Consider the following 12,101-nt stretch of genomic DNA (forward strand, 5'->3'; position numbering starts at 1 on the left):
ACACGTGGTCTGAAATTGATTAGATTAATATATTTTTGCTTTTTTGGGTCTTTGTATTTAGTGAACCACCATAAACGGGCCGGGCCACCTAAGTATCGTTATCATCGAGCGAAGAAACCAAAGTTAGCTACAGAATTTTAATATTTCGGCCCATACAATAATTATATTTTTAGAGCAGTTAATTACCTTTTCTCACAATTTAAATTGTAAAAATAATAATTATAGACAATCGTCCAAAATAATTATTAAAATTAATATAATTGAACTATTATTTTATTCTTCTTGAATGCTGTAATTTGGACAGGTGCAATTTTGGTCCACTATCTATTTTTATTATTCTCACCTAATCTTGTAGTACTGGGCCAGTAGCCCCCAGTTGAGTCAAATAATTGATCCACTAGTGAGCAATTTGGAGGAAATTACAGTTTCATCCTCAAATTTTATCAATTGTTCATAATTATCCCTAAACATTTAAGTTACAATATTAATCCTTAATCGTGCCATTTTTTAACTATGTATTATGTTACCAAAAAAATCCCACTAGTTGGTAAACTTTGGGACATTCATTCGGTAAAAAAATTGTGCCGAAATTCTAGCACGCCAAAATTTCATACCCGTCTAACGTTTCAGTAAATAACCGAATTACCAAAATTTTATTAAAAATATTTCAATTTTTTATTTTTTTTAATAATATTTTTTTAATCAATTTTAGTTTAAATACTAATATTATATATATAATTATATATATATAAGGATAAATTACAATTACCCTTAAAATATGGTCAAATTATGAAAACCCCCTCTTGTTTGGGCAATTTCAACCACCCCCTCAACTATAAATCTTTTTACACGTCCACCCTTGCGGTTTCAAAATTTGTGGAATCTTTGAGATTATATAGAATATTATCACTTTTATACCCGTTTAATCCCATTTGAACTCCACATTTTGAAGCAAGATGATCATAATATGTGTTTTTTGGTTTGTATATATCAGATTGTGATGCATCAGAAACTGTATTTTTTTTTACAAAACGAGTACAAACTAGAGCACATTCCACGAAATCTAATTGATTATGATGAATTTGAAACCATAAGGGTGGAGGTGTAAGAAAAATCATAGTTGATGGGTAGATGTAATTATCCAAATAAGAAGGATTTTTTCGTAAATTGACCATACCTCAGGGGTGGTTGTAATTTACCCTGTATAAAATAATAAAAAACGGAATATTGCATCGAATTACCGGTTCGATAATCGGCATGTACCGAATTTTCATTCAATTTATAAACCGAGTGACCCCCATAGGTAAATTTGACACCATAAGAGTGATTGTAATTATACAAAAGAGAGGGGTGTTTTCGTAATTTGACCTTACATCAGGGGCGGCCGTAATTTGGCGCCTTTTCCTATAACTGCTAATTTCAAATCTGCATCAAAGTTCTACTACAAACTAAACTAAATCTACACAAAACAGAAGTTTTGGTAAGTAAACAAAAAAAAAATCAAATGATTTCCCTTGCTCCATTTTCTGCATCTGGTTCTTGAAATTCAGGCAGAGTCATCCTCTTCCAGAACCAATGCCTCTGCCACAGAAACACCATCTCCTCGAGATGGACGCCCTTCGTCTCGGGCAGCAAGAAGTACACGAACGCCGTCATGATCGCGATCCAGCCGGAGAAGAATAGAAATATTCCGAACTTGAATGCGCATAGCATTGACAGAAATGTCTGAGCGATGATGAATGTGAAGAGCAGATTGACGGCCACCGTTATGCTCTGCCCCGCCGAGCGGAATTGGAGCGGGAAGATCTCGCTCGGGACCGTCCATCCGAGTGGGCCCCACGACCATCCGAACGCCGCCACGAATAAGCAGATTGTTGCCACTACTATGATTGAGTAGCCCTTTGAAAGCTCTTTGTCGTCTCCGAATTTCAGCCCCAAAATTATTGCGGTGGTTACCTATTTCGTTAACAAACAAGCATCACGTATGTGTGTGTGTGAGAGAGAGAGAGAGAGATTGAGTTAATTGCATAGACCCCCCTGTGTTATTTCTCGGAAGCAAAAAACCCCCCGGAAAAAAAAATTAGCTTATAACCCCCTCTGTTGTGTTTTAGTCAGCCCACCGCCCCTTTGTGTGCACTGGCTCGTTGACTTAAGTGAAATGACAGAATTACCCTTAATAAAAAATAAAGCGAAAAATAAAAAATAATGTCTAACAATTTTTAATAAATTTTCAATTTTAAACAAACAAATATAAATAAAATATGTGTTAAATATAATAACAATTAAAAAAGGAAAAGAAAAAAGAAAATAGTGTTCTTCTTCATCCCGTCTTCCACCACACCCCACACCCACCACCACAACTTCATCCACCATTTTCCCCAAGCCCCAGCCCTCCGCACCGCCGCCGTCCCAAGGAATATTGGGGAACCAGCTCAGCAAAACCCTAATCATCAAAACCCCACTGTAAAGGTCTCGGCAAGAATCGCATCAGGGCTTCGGGTTTCAAGAATCCGGGTTGCCGCCGCCTTGTACGAGCGGAAGAGGTGTAGCATTGGGTGGGGCGAAGATGGTGCCATAACACCGACAATAGACTGCCGATTTGGGTAGATTGGAAAGGAAAAAGAATTTCACCTCTTCCTTCCCCAGGTTACTGGACTGGGATTTATCATAGCGGTGCTGTAGACCTTGCTATGGGGGTTCGTAGTTATGGCTTCCAAAAGAAAAGAGCCATAGCCACGGACTTGTAAAGGTGAAGCTTTCTGAGTTCTGTCTGGAATAACAACAGACTGAACACAAAGCAGCCAATCGAAACCAACCTTCGAAGAGACACGAATCACATACCTTTCTGACAAACCGGATTAATTAGGAAGGGTTAGATCAACATCTCCGCTGGGGCAGGGCATTCATGGATGGGCCGACAAAACAGCTTTTCCATGGGGGGGGGGGGGGTCAAGAAGAGCGGAGGAGACATGTTGTAGAAGGAAAGGGGTGGGTCCGGCGGGAAGAGGTGGTGATGTGCCGGTGGTGGTGGTGGTGGTGGTGGTGGTGATTTCAATGGCGAAGAAGAAATTTGGATTTTGGGGAAGACGATATTTTTTCCAAAATAGTGATTTCAGCCCACAATTTTGATAATTATAATTTAGTCCTATAACTTTAGATTATTTATAATTGAATCACTCTGGGTTTTTTTCCTCTTACAAAGGGTTTTTATGTCTTTTCCTGTCCTAAAATGTCCTAAAACGCACGCCCAGCTGCATGAACCGCGAGTGTATCCCACGATTCGCTCGTAGGGTCCTTATTGTCATTGACTTCCTTTCATAGGGGGGTATTTGCTAATTTATTTATCCGAGGGGTTTTTTTGCCAATTAGAGATTTCACAGGGGAGCCGAGTGCAAATACCCCGAGAGAGATTAGATAGAGAGAGATTTTCACCTGGCATGCAATCATCACGACGCCTCCGGAAATAAGCAAAACCCTTCGTCCCAATCGATCAACGGCACCCATCGAAAAGAACGTGGACAAAACCAACACGGCTCCGGTCAAAGCCGACGAGTACAGCGAAGCATTCCCCCCGAACCCCATACTCTGGAAAAGCACGGGAGCGTAAAAAAGTATCGAATTAATCCCCGTCATAATCTGAAAAAGGGGCATCAAAACTGCGATAACCAACAAGGGCCGGTTCCTCTTCCTCGTAAGAATCTCTTGAAAAGGACTATGGCTCGCATTTTCCGCGCTACTCGCCTCGACTATGTCTTCAAACTCTGCATCCACATTCCGAGTCCCTCTGATCTTCTCCAACACTTTTCGGCCTTTACTTTCGAACCCTCGTTCGATTAAGCTGTTCGGCGTGTCCGGAAGAAATATGCCTCCGATAGTCATCAAGAAAGCCGGGACTGCAGCTAGGCCAAGAGAGAGCCTCCAACCCCATGGATGGATCTTATTAGTTCCGAAGTTGACGAGATTCGCTGTCAAGATTCCGGTCGTCGTAAATAATTGAAACAGCATGTTGAGTCCTCCTCTCATATGTGTTGGCGCCATTTCTGAAAGGTACAACGGAACTGCCTTCACGTACGAAAAAAATCGATAGTTAGATACGTCCAACATGTTGCCTAAAGATTCAATTTTTACTCGAGTTCTTTTCTTCACTCATTTTACATATGCTCTCTACGAAACATATGCTTAAAGATCGAATTTTTACGTGAGTTTTTTGTACAACAGAACTGCCTTCACGTACGAAAAAATCGATAGTTAGACACTCCAACATTTTGCCTAAAGATTCGATTTTTACTCGAGTTATTTTTCTTCACTCATTTTACAACATGCTCTCTAAGAAACATATGCTTAAAGATCGAATTTTTACGTGAGTTTTTTTTTCCGCGAATTTCACTCGTTCATACAACATGCTTTATAATTTACTATGTCACCTGATTTCCGAAGCCGATTCCGACGCCAAGCATGATACGGCCGAATAGAAGCATGGTAAGGTTGATAGATAAGGCGGTGAGAGCTGCTCCGATCAAGAAGCTGACCCCACCGCAGATTATGCTCATTCGACGGCCGCTATTCTTTGTTATGGTGGACGCCACAAGAGATGAAGCTAAACCAGATAGATACAACAATGAGGTGAATGCAGATAGGCCTTGATTGTTGTACTTGCAGTAGTTGTTTTCTTCCGCTCGGTTCTTGTTTATGTACACCGTGTCGAAGAACTTTCGGAGGAATTCGTCCATTGATGTAACTCCTCCTGATGAAAATGCGAAGAATAAATAAATGTTTTTTTTTGTTTTCAAAATAAATATGTTTTCTTGTATTGATTATATGTTTGTAGATGGCGATTACCTGATATTCCGACATCGTAACCGAAGAGTGATCCTCCGATAGCACCAACTATGCATGTTATTACAACGTAAGGAGTTACCTTCCCTTGGTAAAGCTCGGTTCTTTCTCTAGCTTCCATCTTCACCTCTCTCTCTCTCTCTCTCTCTCTTTCTCTCTCTTTCTCTTGCTAGTTACAAAAACAAATACAACACACACACAGAGAGAAAGAGAGAGGGGGAGAGAGAGAGAGATATTACAAAAACAAACACAGCACACGCATTAACACACACACACATACACACAACCAAACACACGTACACACACACACACACACACAGAGAGAGAGAGGTCACACTTTAGTAAAACATGTTTATTATGGTTGAGGGATAGAGGTGTGAGTTGCCTAATTACAATGTCTTAACACATAAAAAGAAAAAAAAGAAAAAAAAGAAAAAAAAATGAAGTAAGTAAATGTCAACCACTATTCTTTATACCACCAGAAATTTTAGTACAGGGCCCGATTTACCGGATCTTAAAATCCATCATAGCCTTATTGAGTTTATTAATCTTTATTTATTTATTGGCTTTTAGTTTTTACACACCAAAATAGAATGGCCAATCAAAGAAAACAATATGATTCTTTGTTATCTAATAATTGGTTGATTTTTTATTATACAAAGTTTTGACCAATGAAATCAAAAGTCATGAGAGTAACTACAGCCTTCTTATTGCTATGACACCCTTTTATGGTTAAGTTACCGATTCTTTATAGGAAAAAATATAATTACGAGAACTGCCCGAGGTAAGGTATAATCACAAAAATGCCTCTCGTGTTTGCGTAATTACGAAAATCCCCATGAGTTGTGTTGCCGTCTTAAACGGTTGACCAGTAGCGGGATTTTCATAATTACTCAAATATAAGGTGGATTTTCGTAATCAGGCTTTACCTCCGGGTTTTTTTTTTTCCGTAACTAGCCCTTCATTCAACCAAGGTTAATTCCTAGGGTCTCTTTTGGTTTTCTTGATTTATGTTTGCACCTATGGGTTGCTATATTTTCCACTGTTTATTTCATTTTAGAAATGATTTATTTTGCCGGTGCTTCTATTGCTTAAAAGGCGTGGTAACGTTTTTTGTCCCTAATTTTTCTTTTTTTTGTACAAGTACAGTTTATGCCGTTAATTCTCTGTTAAATACTTATGATTTTGCCAGGTTTTGTATTAACACGCACCCAAAACACACATTACATAAAGATTTTACAGAGAAAGTACGTCCATCTTCCGCCCCAAACGAGACGATTCTATAAGAATTAACAGACGGCGATATATTGCTTATACTGTACATCAGTAGCTTATATCCACCCTTCGTCTCAAAATAAATTACTCAATAGTCCCCTACAATAAAGTCATTAGTATTCATCAGCTTAAAAATAAATTGCTATATATACATATATGTGAGTGTGTGTGTGTGTGTGTGTGTGTGAGAGTGTGTGTGTGTGTGTGTGTGTGTTGATTAATCAAATAAGCTTACCATATTCCTGGTGATCTTTTGCTATCTCTGCAAGTAACAATATGTATGATCAGTAATGACTAATGACAGGCTTATAACAATTCATATAACTAAGCTAATTTTCACTAAGTAAAATTAAAAAAAGAAAAATGCTAATTATTTCCTAGTTACCTCGTTTTTCCTTCGAATGCATCGTTGATTTCTTCTCCGCTGGGCCTCTCGGCAAATTTCGACAAGATTAAGTATTTCTCTTTCTTAGGAGACTCGTCATCCACTCTCTTGTACAGCTCATATTCGTATGGGTAAGCCATCCTAATAACAGAAATGCCCTTTTGTAAGCTCGAGGCGAAAAATAGGCGATCGACGTAATATTATTTAGGAAAACAAGTGATTAGAAGTGAATTGAACTAACCGGAGGGCACCCATTATAGGAAACTGGGTACCGGCATAGTAGAGTAACCGGAAGGAGTAGCATATCTCGAACGAAGCAGCGTATTCTAATCTTTTGTCACGACCCATAGTCTTGCGGGTAAAATATAGAATAAGAAATTCATTAAAAAATTCGGAAATTTATGCGATAACAGTAACTGATTTTCGGATACTTACTTGCATAATGCCACTTGAGCCTGGTAAATCCTAAAAAATCAGAAATGCAATTACGTCATTCGTGTTAGAAAATCAGCAGAAATATGTCTATAGGATGCTGAAGAAGGCCTCTATTAGAAACAACCAGTGTTACTTATGATTTATTTATTTTTTATTTTTTTCTTTAAAAAACTAACCTTCAGCCTAGGATTGACAATAATGACGGGACGATGACCAGCAGCATCAGTCATAGCTCTTAGATCCTGCATTATTAGACTACAACTACTGTGAACGAAACGACGATAAATAATGGGCTTTAAAGAAGCAAGCAATCGAATATTCTTAAGTTCCTTACATCAATAATACAGTTTCCTACTGCATTTTGTGGAGCCACTAAGATATACATGTCATCTTGCTCCTCAACCTCTTTCCCACCTAACATGTAAACATACTCACGCGGGCATAAGTACGCAGACAAAAATTCAATGTTTCAATCAAATACAATTACCATGGAAAAGTAAGCTAGGTGTTGTTACTCAAGATTGTAAGTATAAATTAATGAAATCGATTACCTATAGAACCAATGCTGATAAAATTACCCAGGGCACCATCATCACCCCAATCCATGAACTCCAAAATCTTTCGACTTCCAGCAAGCTGAAGTGGCATTCCAGCTAGTGATCCTTCTCCCATAGATCCTTGAACACAAACCTAGAAGAATCTGGAAGATTACGAATACAAAAAACAACTGCCGAAAAATATGTATTCATCGGTGGAGAGCTTTGTGGGAACCTTGACGCGTTTTCCATCGTCGGCGAAGGTAAGGGCAAGAATACGAATAAGTTCCATTAAGGTACCTATTCGATAAACATCCTGAGCAAGAAATTATTGGCTTAAAAAATCTTGAGAATAGTGAAAAAAATGAAATAAAATGAAAGAAAATGAAAAGGGATTTTCTCACCATTTCTGGATTCAACTCCGGAATACTGATCTCCACCTTCAGTTCAAGATGGTCAAGTCGTTATTCACTATCATGAAATAAACCTCACGCTGAAAATTTCAAGAGAGTAAATTTGGAAGGGGCTGCACTATTGCCTTGAAAATATGAGTTGTTTAATCAGAATTGCTAATCTATGCAACAGTAAACGAGAAATGCATGTGTATGAAAAAGTAAATTTATGACGCATATCATATTGTTTAGTTGGATAGGGGTTTAATGTATTAGAATTGCGAGCCTGAATGTAATTTACATGCATTTCACATAATTATCCCTAACAATTCATAGGAAAGTGACACATTTTTTTGGTTATTTAATGCAGTGAACATAGAATTAATTATAAATCATGAAAATCTATCTGACTGCATCTAGTGGAAGAAGATATGTCACCTTCAATCGAGTTTTCCCATCTCTCACTGCTCTTTGGGTTGCTAGCAACACATCCTCGTAAAAATATTTCCTGATTTCTCTAGAATGAGGAATGTTATTCAATCTCGTCGGTATCCCTCTCCAATTATTCTGTAGAAGTTAACAGCCAAGAAATGAAACTACATTTTCTTGAGGCACAAACTACTGGATTAGGAAACGAGTAAAACTGTGTAAACAGTTTACATTAAAATAACCTTTTCTAGAGATGATTTGTCAAACTGGCTCTCAGTTTTTGCCAATTTACCTGTGGACAAAGTAAAATAAGTTACAATCTATCAAAACCACTTACTAGCAAACAAGGTAGGAAAACTAAACTGGTAATATTAAAATTTCTTGCTACATCTTCTGCGAGGAAGGGGAAAATATCCGAGCAAATAAAATTCTCTTAAAAAAAGGTTTAATTAAAGGATCTAGTCTTCTTTCGAAACATCGGTCAATGAGCCTTCTCAAAACACTCAGAGACTACAACTTCAAAATTTGTTCCTATGCTTTGCAAGAATATGGAGATACGTACTTCAAAATAACGCCTACTAAAAAAATGTTATATTCCCAAGGGTTTTTTAAAATTTAATTTTTATAAAAATAAAACTCCATATGAAATAAATTAGAATCTGAACCTGATTTTGATTCATCTTCTTTATCGTTCTGCAATGTTGACAACAGAGAATCTATCTCTTTAAAAACAACATCTTTTGGACGCTTTCCATCAATCTGTAAGCAAGCAATACCAAGTTCACTGTAAGGAATCTGTTTTCTGGAGTTCATATTAAAACTAAACCAATCATCAAGGTTTACAATACCTTGTTCATTGCATCCGAGTATGTCGACACTAGTGAATCCACATTTTGCTTATATATCTGTAGGCGTGCCTTTACCTGAGAAATAATTAAACATTTAGCAATATGTATGTTTTGGCAATATGCAGTTTGGCATGTATAAAATGTAAAATTGACACCTGTCTGGTAGAATACCTTTTCCTCAGTGTCGTCGGATCGAGTAACAAGCCTTGCTTTAATTTCCTCATTTTCTGGTGGGAAATTTTTTACATGATAGATCTTTCCTGTTAAAGGATCGAGCCTTCTCCCAACACATCGGTCAATTAGAATGTCATCGGGAACCTGAAGAAACGATAATATCTTTTGTCAAGATTTTAAGGTAAAACATCAGCTCTATTTTATATGAAGACATCTAACTGTCCAATAAAACCACACACCTAAAAAAGAATACTGAAATGAGTGGATAAATTTATATCTCAATCGACTTTCTTTCTTTTCCTGGTGACAAATTGATTTGTTTGTAATCAATTTGAAGCGGAGTAAAGATTCAGCCAGCCCCAGTATTGTTAAACATTATTTGAGAAAAATAAAATTTTAGCATCACCAAGGTATAATGACACATACATCAAGCAAAATGTAAATGTCAGGCCTGATATTCAGTTTCTCCAAACTCTCTGCTTGGACAGCACTTCGCGGGTATCCATCTAAAAGCCACCCTCTGTCCTTCACATCTTTTAGTGATAAACGGGCTGTCACCATCTATAAAATGAAGTGTTAATGCAGCATATTCATAAAAGTGAAAAATGAAAATTTTAGTAGAATCATTTTCCATACAGCTGTCACAATTTCATCTGGAACTAAACGACCAGAACTCATGTACTCCTTTGCTTTGTTTCCAATTTCTGTACCGGCTGATACTTCAGCTCGGAGGATATCTCCAGTTGATATGTGCACTAATCCAAACTGAAGAAGCCAAGGAAAGAAGTGTCATAACAATGAAATGTAGATGAAAAACTTCTCGACAAATTTCCATTATTGGATAACATGTATCTTGATATACTAACGCAAGGTAAGTATCAATCAGTCAATCACAAGTCAATGAGGCATCCTATATGGTCAAAATGAAACGTGTAGTTCAATAACATGAAGGAAATACATTATCAATTAACCTTCTGAACGATCATCTCACACTGAGTCCCTTTCCCCGAAGCTGGGGCACCCGAAATCATCACTTTCAACGGTTCACCTTTTGAGCTTACGATCTTCGGTACCTGCTCCAAACATATAGTGTATATCAGAAAACGAGAGATATTTCAACGATGTTACTTCTACTTCTCTTCTTAACATTTGATATTTGTGAGAATGGTCCAATTCTACAAAGGATAAAATCCACATCCGATTATGGAATGATCGCCCCTTATACATCCACGATTTTCTGTAGATCTAAGTTTTACCTAAAATGCCACCACCAATTCAAACAAAATGCTCAGCATTGGACCAAAACGTAACAATTAACCTAGCATACGAACACAATGCAAGAAGTTCACTCAATTTTCCACCAAATAGTTCTATTACGCGTCGATTTTTCCAATTGCTTCAACTGTGAATCCCGCGATCCAATTCATCATCAATTCCTAATAATAAATAAGATAAGAATCGAACCTTCAGCACGTGTTTGGTCCTGATACCGGCGATCCCGTACGCATGATGTGGTGAAAGCTGCTGATGCGGCAGAAAAGGAGATGAAACGTGGAGCGAAGAAGGAAGAGAGTGAGATCGAGAGGGTTTCGACGGAGGAGAGAGTTTATGAGCTAAAGAGGCGTTGCAGCATTGAGCAGCGGCGGCGGTGGAGCAATTCAACATGGCGGAAAACTCACGCAGTGAGGGTGTGCGAGTGTGTGAATTTTGGGGGAGATGATGAAGAGAGAAGTGGCAGCACAGAGGCTGAAATTAACGGATCAATTGCCGCCAGAGGCTATAAATCCACAATTTTTGATATTTCAAAATGGGCCCCATAAGAATCAGATTTCTTAATTCTACCCATAAAAAATATTCATTCAATGGGCCAAAGTTATTATGGACTCAAATTCATAATTAAGGACATGGGCTTAATAATGAGCAAATGCCTAATATATATATAGGTCCAACCCATAATTAAATTAAATGAATATATAAATAATTTAATTATTAAAAAAATGTAAATAATTTAGTTATCATTAGAGGAAGTTGTGGCTCATTTAGGCATCGGAGGGTGATGTGGTACGATTCCACACCATATTATGCAATTCCTCCATCACATTTATTGATTCTTTGTGTGGGCCCTACATGCATTACAAAGTCGTTAGGCCACCGGGATTGGTCCCGGCGGAAACCCTCCGATGCTCAAGATTGTATATGATAGAAGAATTAAGAGAATTCAAGAGACTGCTCCCGAATTATGAATTGTGTAACTTTGATTGTGAGGTTTCCGTGTATTTATATGGAGACATATATTTTCATGTACCTAAGTCACTCAACATGGGCCTAACTATTTAGATCATGGTCAGTTAAGACTTTAGCCAACTTAGACATGTAATATTATTTTTGAGTAATGTTCAAAAAGTACCCCTATGTAATCTTTATCTGCCAAAAAACCTCATATGATAAAAAAACTAGCAAAAACTCCCCTATGTAAAAAGGTCAAAGGAAAAAACCCCTTCCGAGTAGATCGTGTGCTACACTCGCTGCTTGTGTGAGTTTTTCTTCATTTCTGCTTATTAAATGACAGAATTGCCCCCCTAGCCCCTATCACCATCATCATCTCTCCACTCCCCTTTTCTCTCTCTTCGAAGAACAAAATTTTTTCTTCTACACACATATCCATCATAAAACTCCAAGATTTCTTGGAATAATTTTCAAATGGAATTGAAGAACACAATCTCTCTGTATTTTCGTGCAATCACCTCCTCCGCTTAGAAATCACTCAATTTTGCTGCTGCAAATCTGGGAT

The 12,101-nt window shown here is 37.7% G+C and overlaps 2 protein-coding genes across 4 annotated transcripts; both read right to left on the reverse strand.

Moving 5' to 3' along the window:
- Positions 1 to 1,260: 1,260 nt before the first annotated feature.
- LOC105964183 (sugar transport protein 7) lies at positions 1,261 to 5,954 on the reverse strand. Its single transcript, XM_012988711.2, has 4 exons — positions 4,840 to 5,954; positions 4,425 to 4,744; positions 3,433 to 4,062; positions 1,261 to 1,956 (listed from the first exon to the last, which is right to left on the reverse strand). The coding sequence occupies exons 1-4, from the start codon at positions 4,955 to 4,957 to the stop codon at positions 1,501 to 1,503; spliced, it is 1,524 nt and encodes a 507-aa protein (XP_012844165.2). The 5' UTR covers positions 4,958 to 5,954; the 3' UTR covers positions 1,261 to 1,500.
- A 75-nt stretch (positions 5,955 to 6,029) lies between these two features.
- Positions 6,030 to 11,104, reverse strand: LOC105964184 (adenylate kinase family protein). 3 transcript variants are annotated; one of them, XR_016034180.1, is made up of 19 exons: positions 10,775 to 11,104; positions 10,282 to 10,383; positions 9,947 to 10,075; positions 9,737 to 9,871; positions 9,308 to 9,454; positions 9,137 to 9,211; positions 8,954 to 9,047; positions 8,531 to 8,580; positions 8,298 to 8,426; positions 7,872 to 7,907; positions 7,703 to 7,783; positions 7,483 to 7,621; positions 7,266 to 7,345; positions 7,108 to 7,186; positions 6,932 to 6,961; positions 6,738 to 6,847; positions 6,497 to 6,637; positions 6,347 to 6,373; positions 6,030 to 6,210 (listed from the first exon to the last, which is right to left on the reverse strand). XR_016034180.1 is itself a non-coding variant. In XM_012988712.2 (19 exons), exons 1-19 carry the CDS (start codon positions 10,973 to 10,975, stop codon positions 6,186 to 6,188), a joined length of 1,797 nt encoding a protein of 598 aa, XP_012844166.2. In that variant the 5' UTR covers positions 10,976 to 11,104; the 3' UTR covers positions 6,030 to 6,185. The 3 variants fall into 3 exon arrangements, 2 of the variants coding, with proteins under 2 accessions (XP_012844166.2, XP_088681183.1); XM_012988712.2 differs by having other exon boundaries at positions 7,108 to 7,173; XM_088825057.1 differs by having other exon boundaries at positions 6,125 to 6,373; positions 7,108 to 7,173.
- Positions 11,105 to 12,101: the final 997 nt, after the last annotated feature.

This window comes from Erythranthe guttata, chromosome 11 (genome assembly GCF_056151865.1).
Source record: "Erythranthe guttata isolate IM_541 chromosome 11, IM_541, whole genome shotgun sequence".
Lineage (NCBI taxonomy): Eukaryota > Viridiplantae > Streptophyta > Magnoliopsida > Lamiales > Phrymaceae > Erythranthe > Erythranthe guttata.

Coding starts and splice junctions, on each gene's coding strand:
- LOC105964184 (XM_012988712.2), bottom strand. CDS start 10,975: ATGTTGAATTGCTCCACCGCCGCCGCTGCTCAATGCTGCAACGCCTCT. Junction 7,622..7,702: donor ACGATGGAAAACGCGTCAAG/GTTCCCACAAAG, acceptor AGATTCTTCTAG/GTTTGTGTTCAAGGATCTAT. Junction 7,346..7,482: donor TATCAGCATTGGTTCTATAG/GTAATCGATTTC, acceptor TTTACATGTTAG/GTGGGAAAGAGGTTGAGGAG.
- LOC105964183 (XM_012988711.2), bottom strand. CDS start 4,957: ATGGAAGCTAGAGAAAGAACCGAGCTTTACCAAGGGAAGGTAACTCCT. Junction 4,745..4,839: donor TTACGATGTCGGAATATCAG/GTAATCGCCATC, acceptor CATTTTCATCAG/GAGGAGTTACATCAATGGAC. Junction 1,957..3,432: donor TCGTGATGATTGCATGCCAG/GTGAAAATCTCT, acceptor TTAACGAAATAG/GTAACCACCGCAATAATTTT.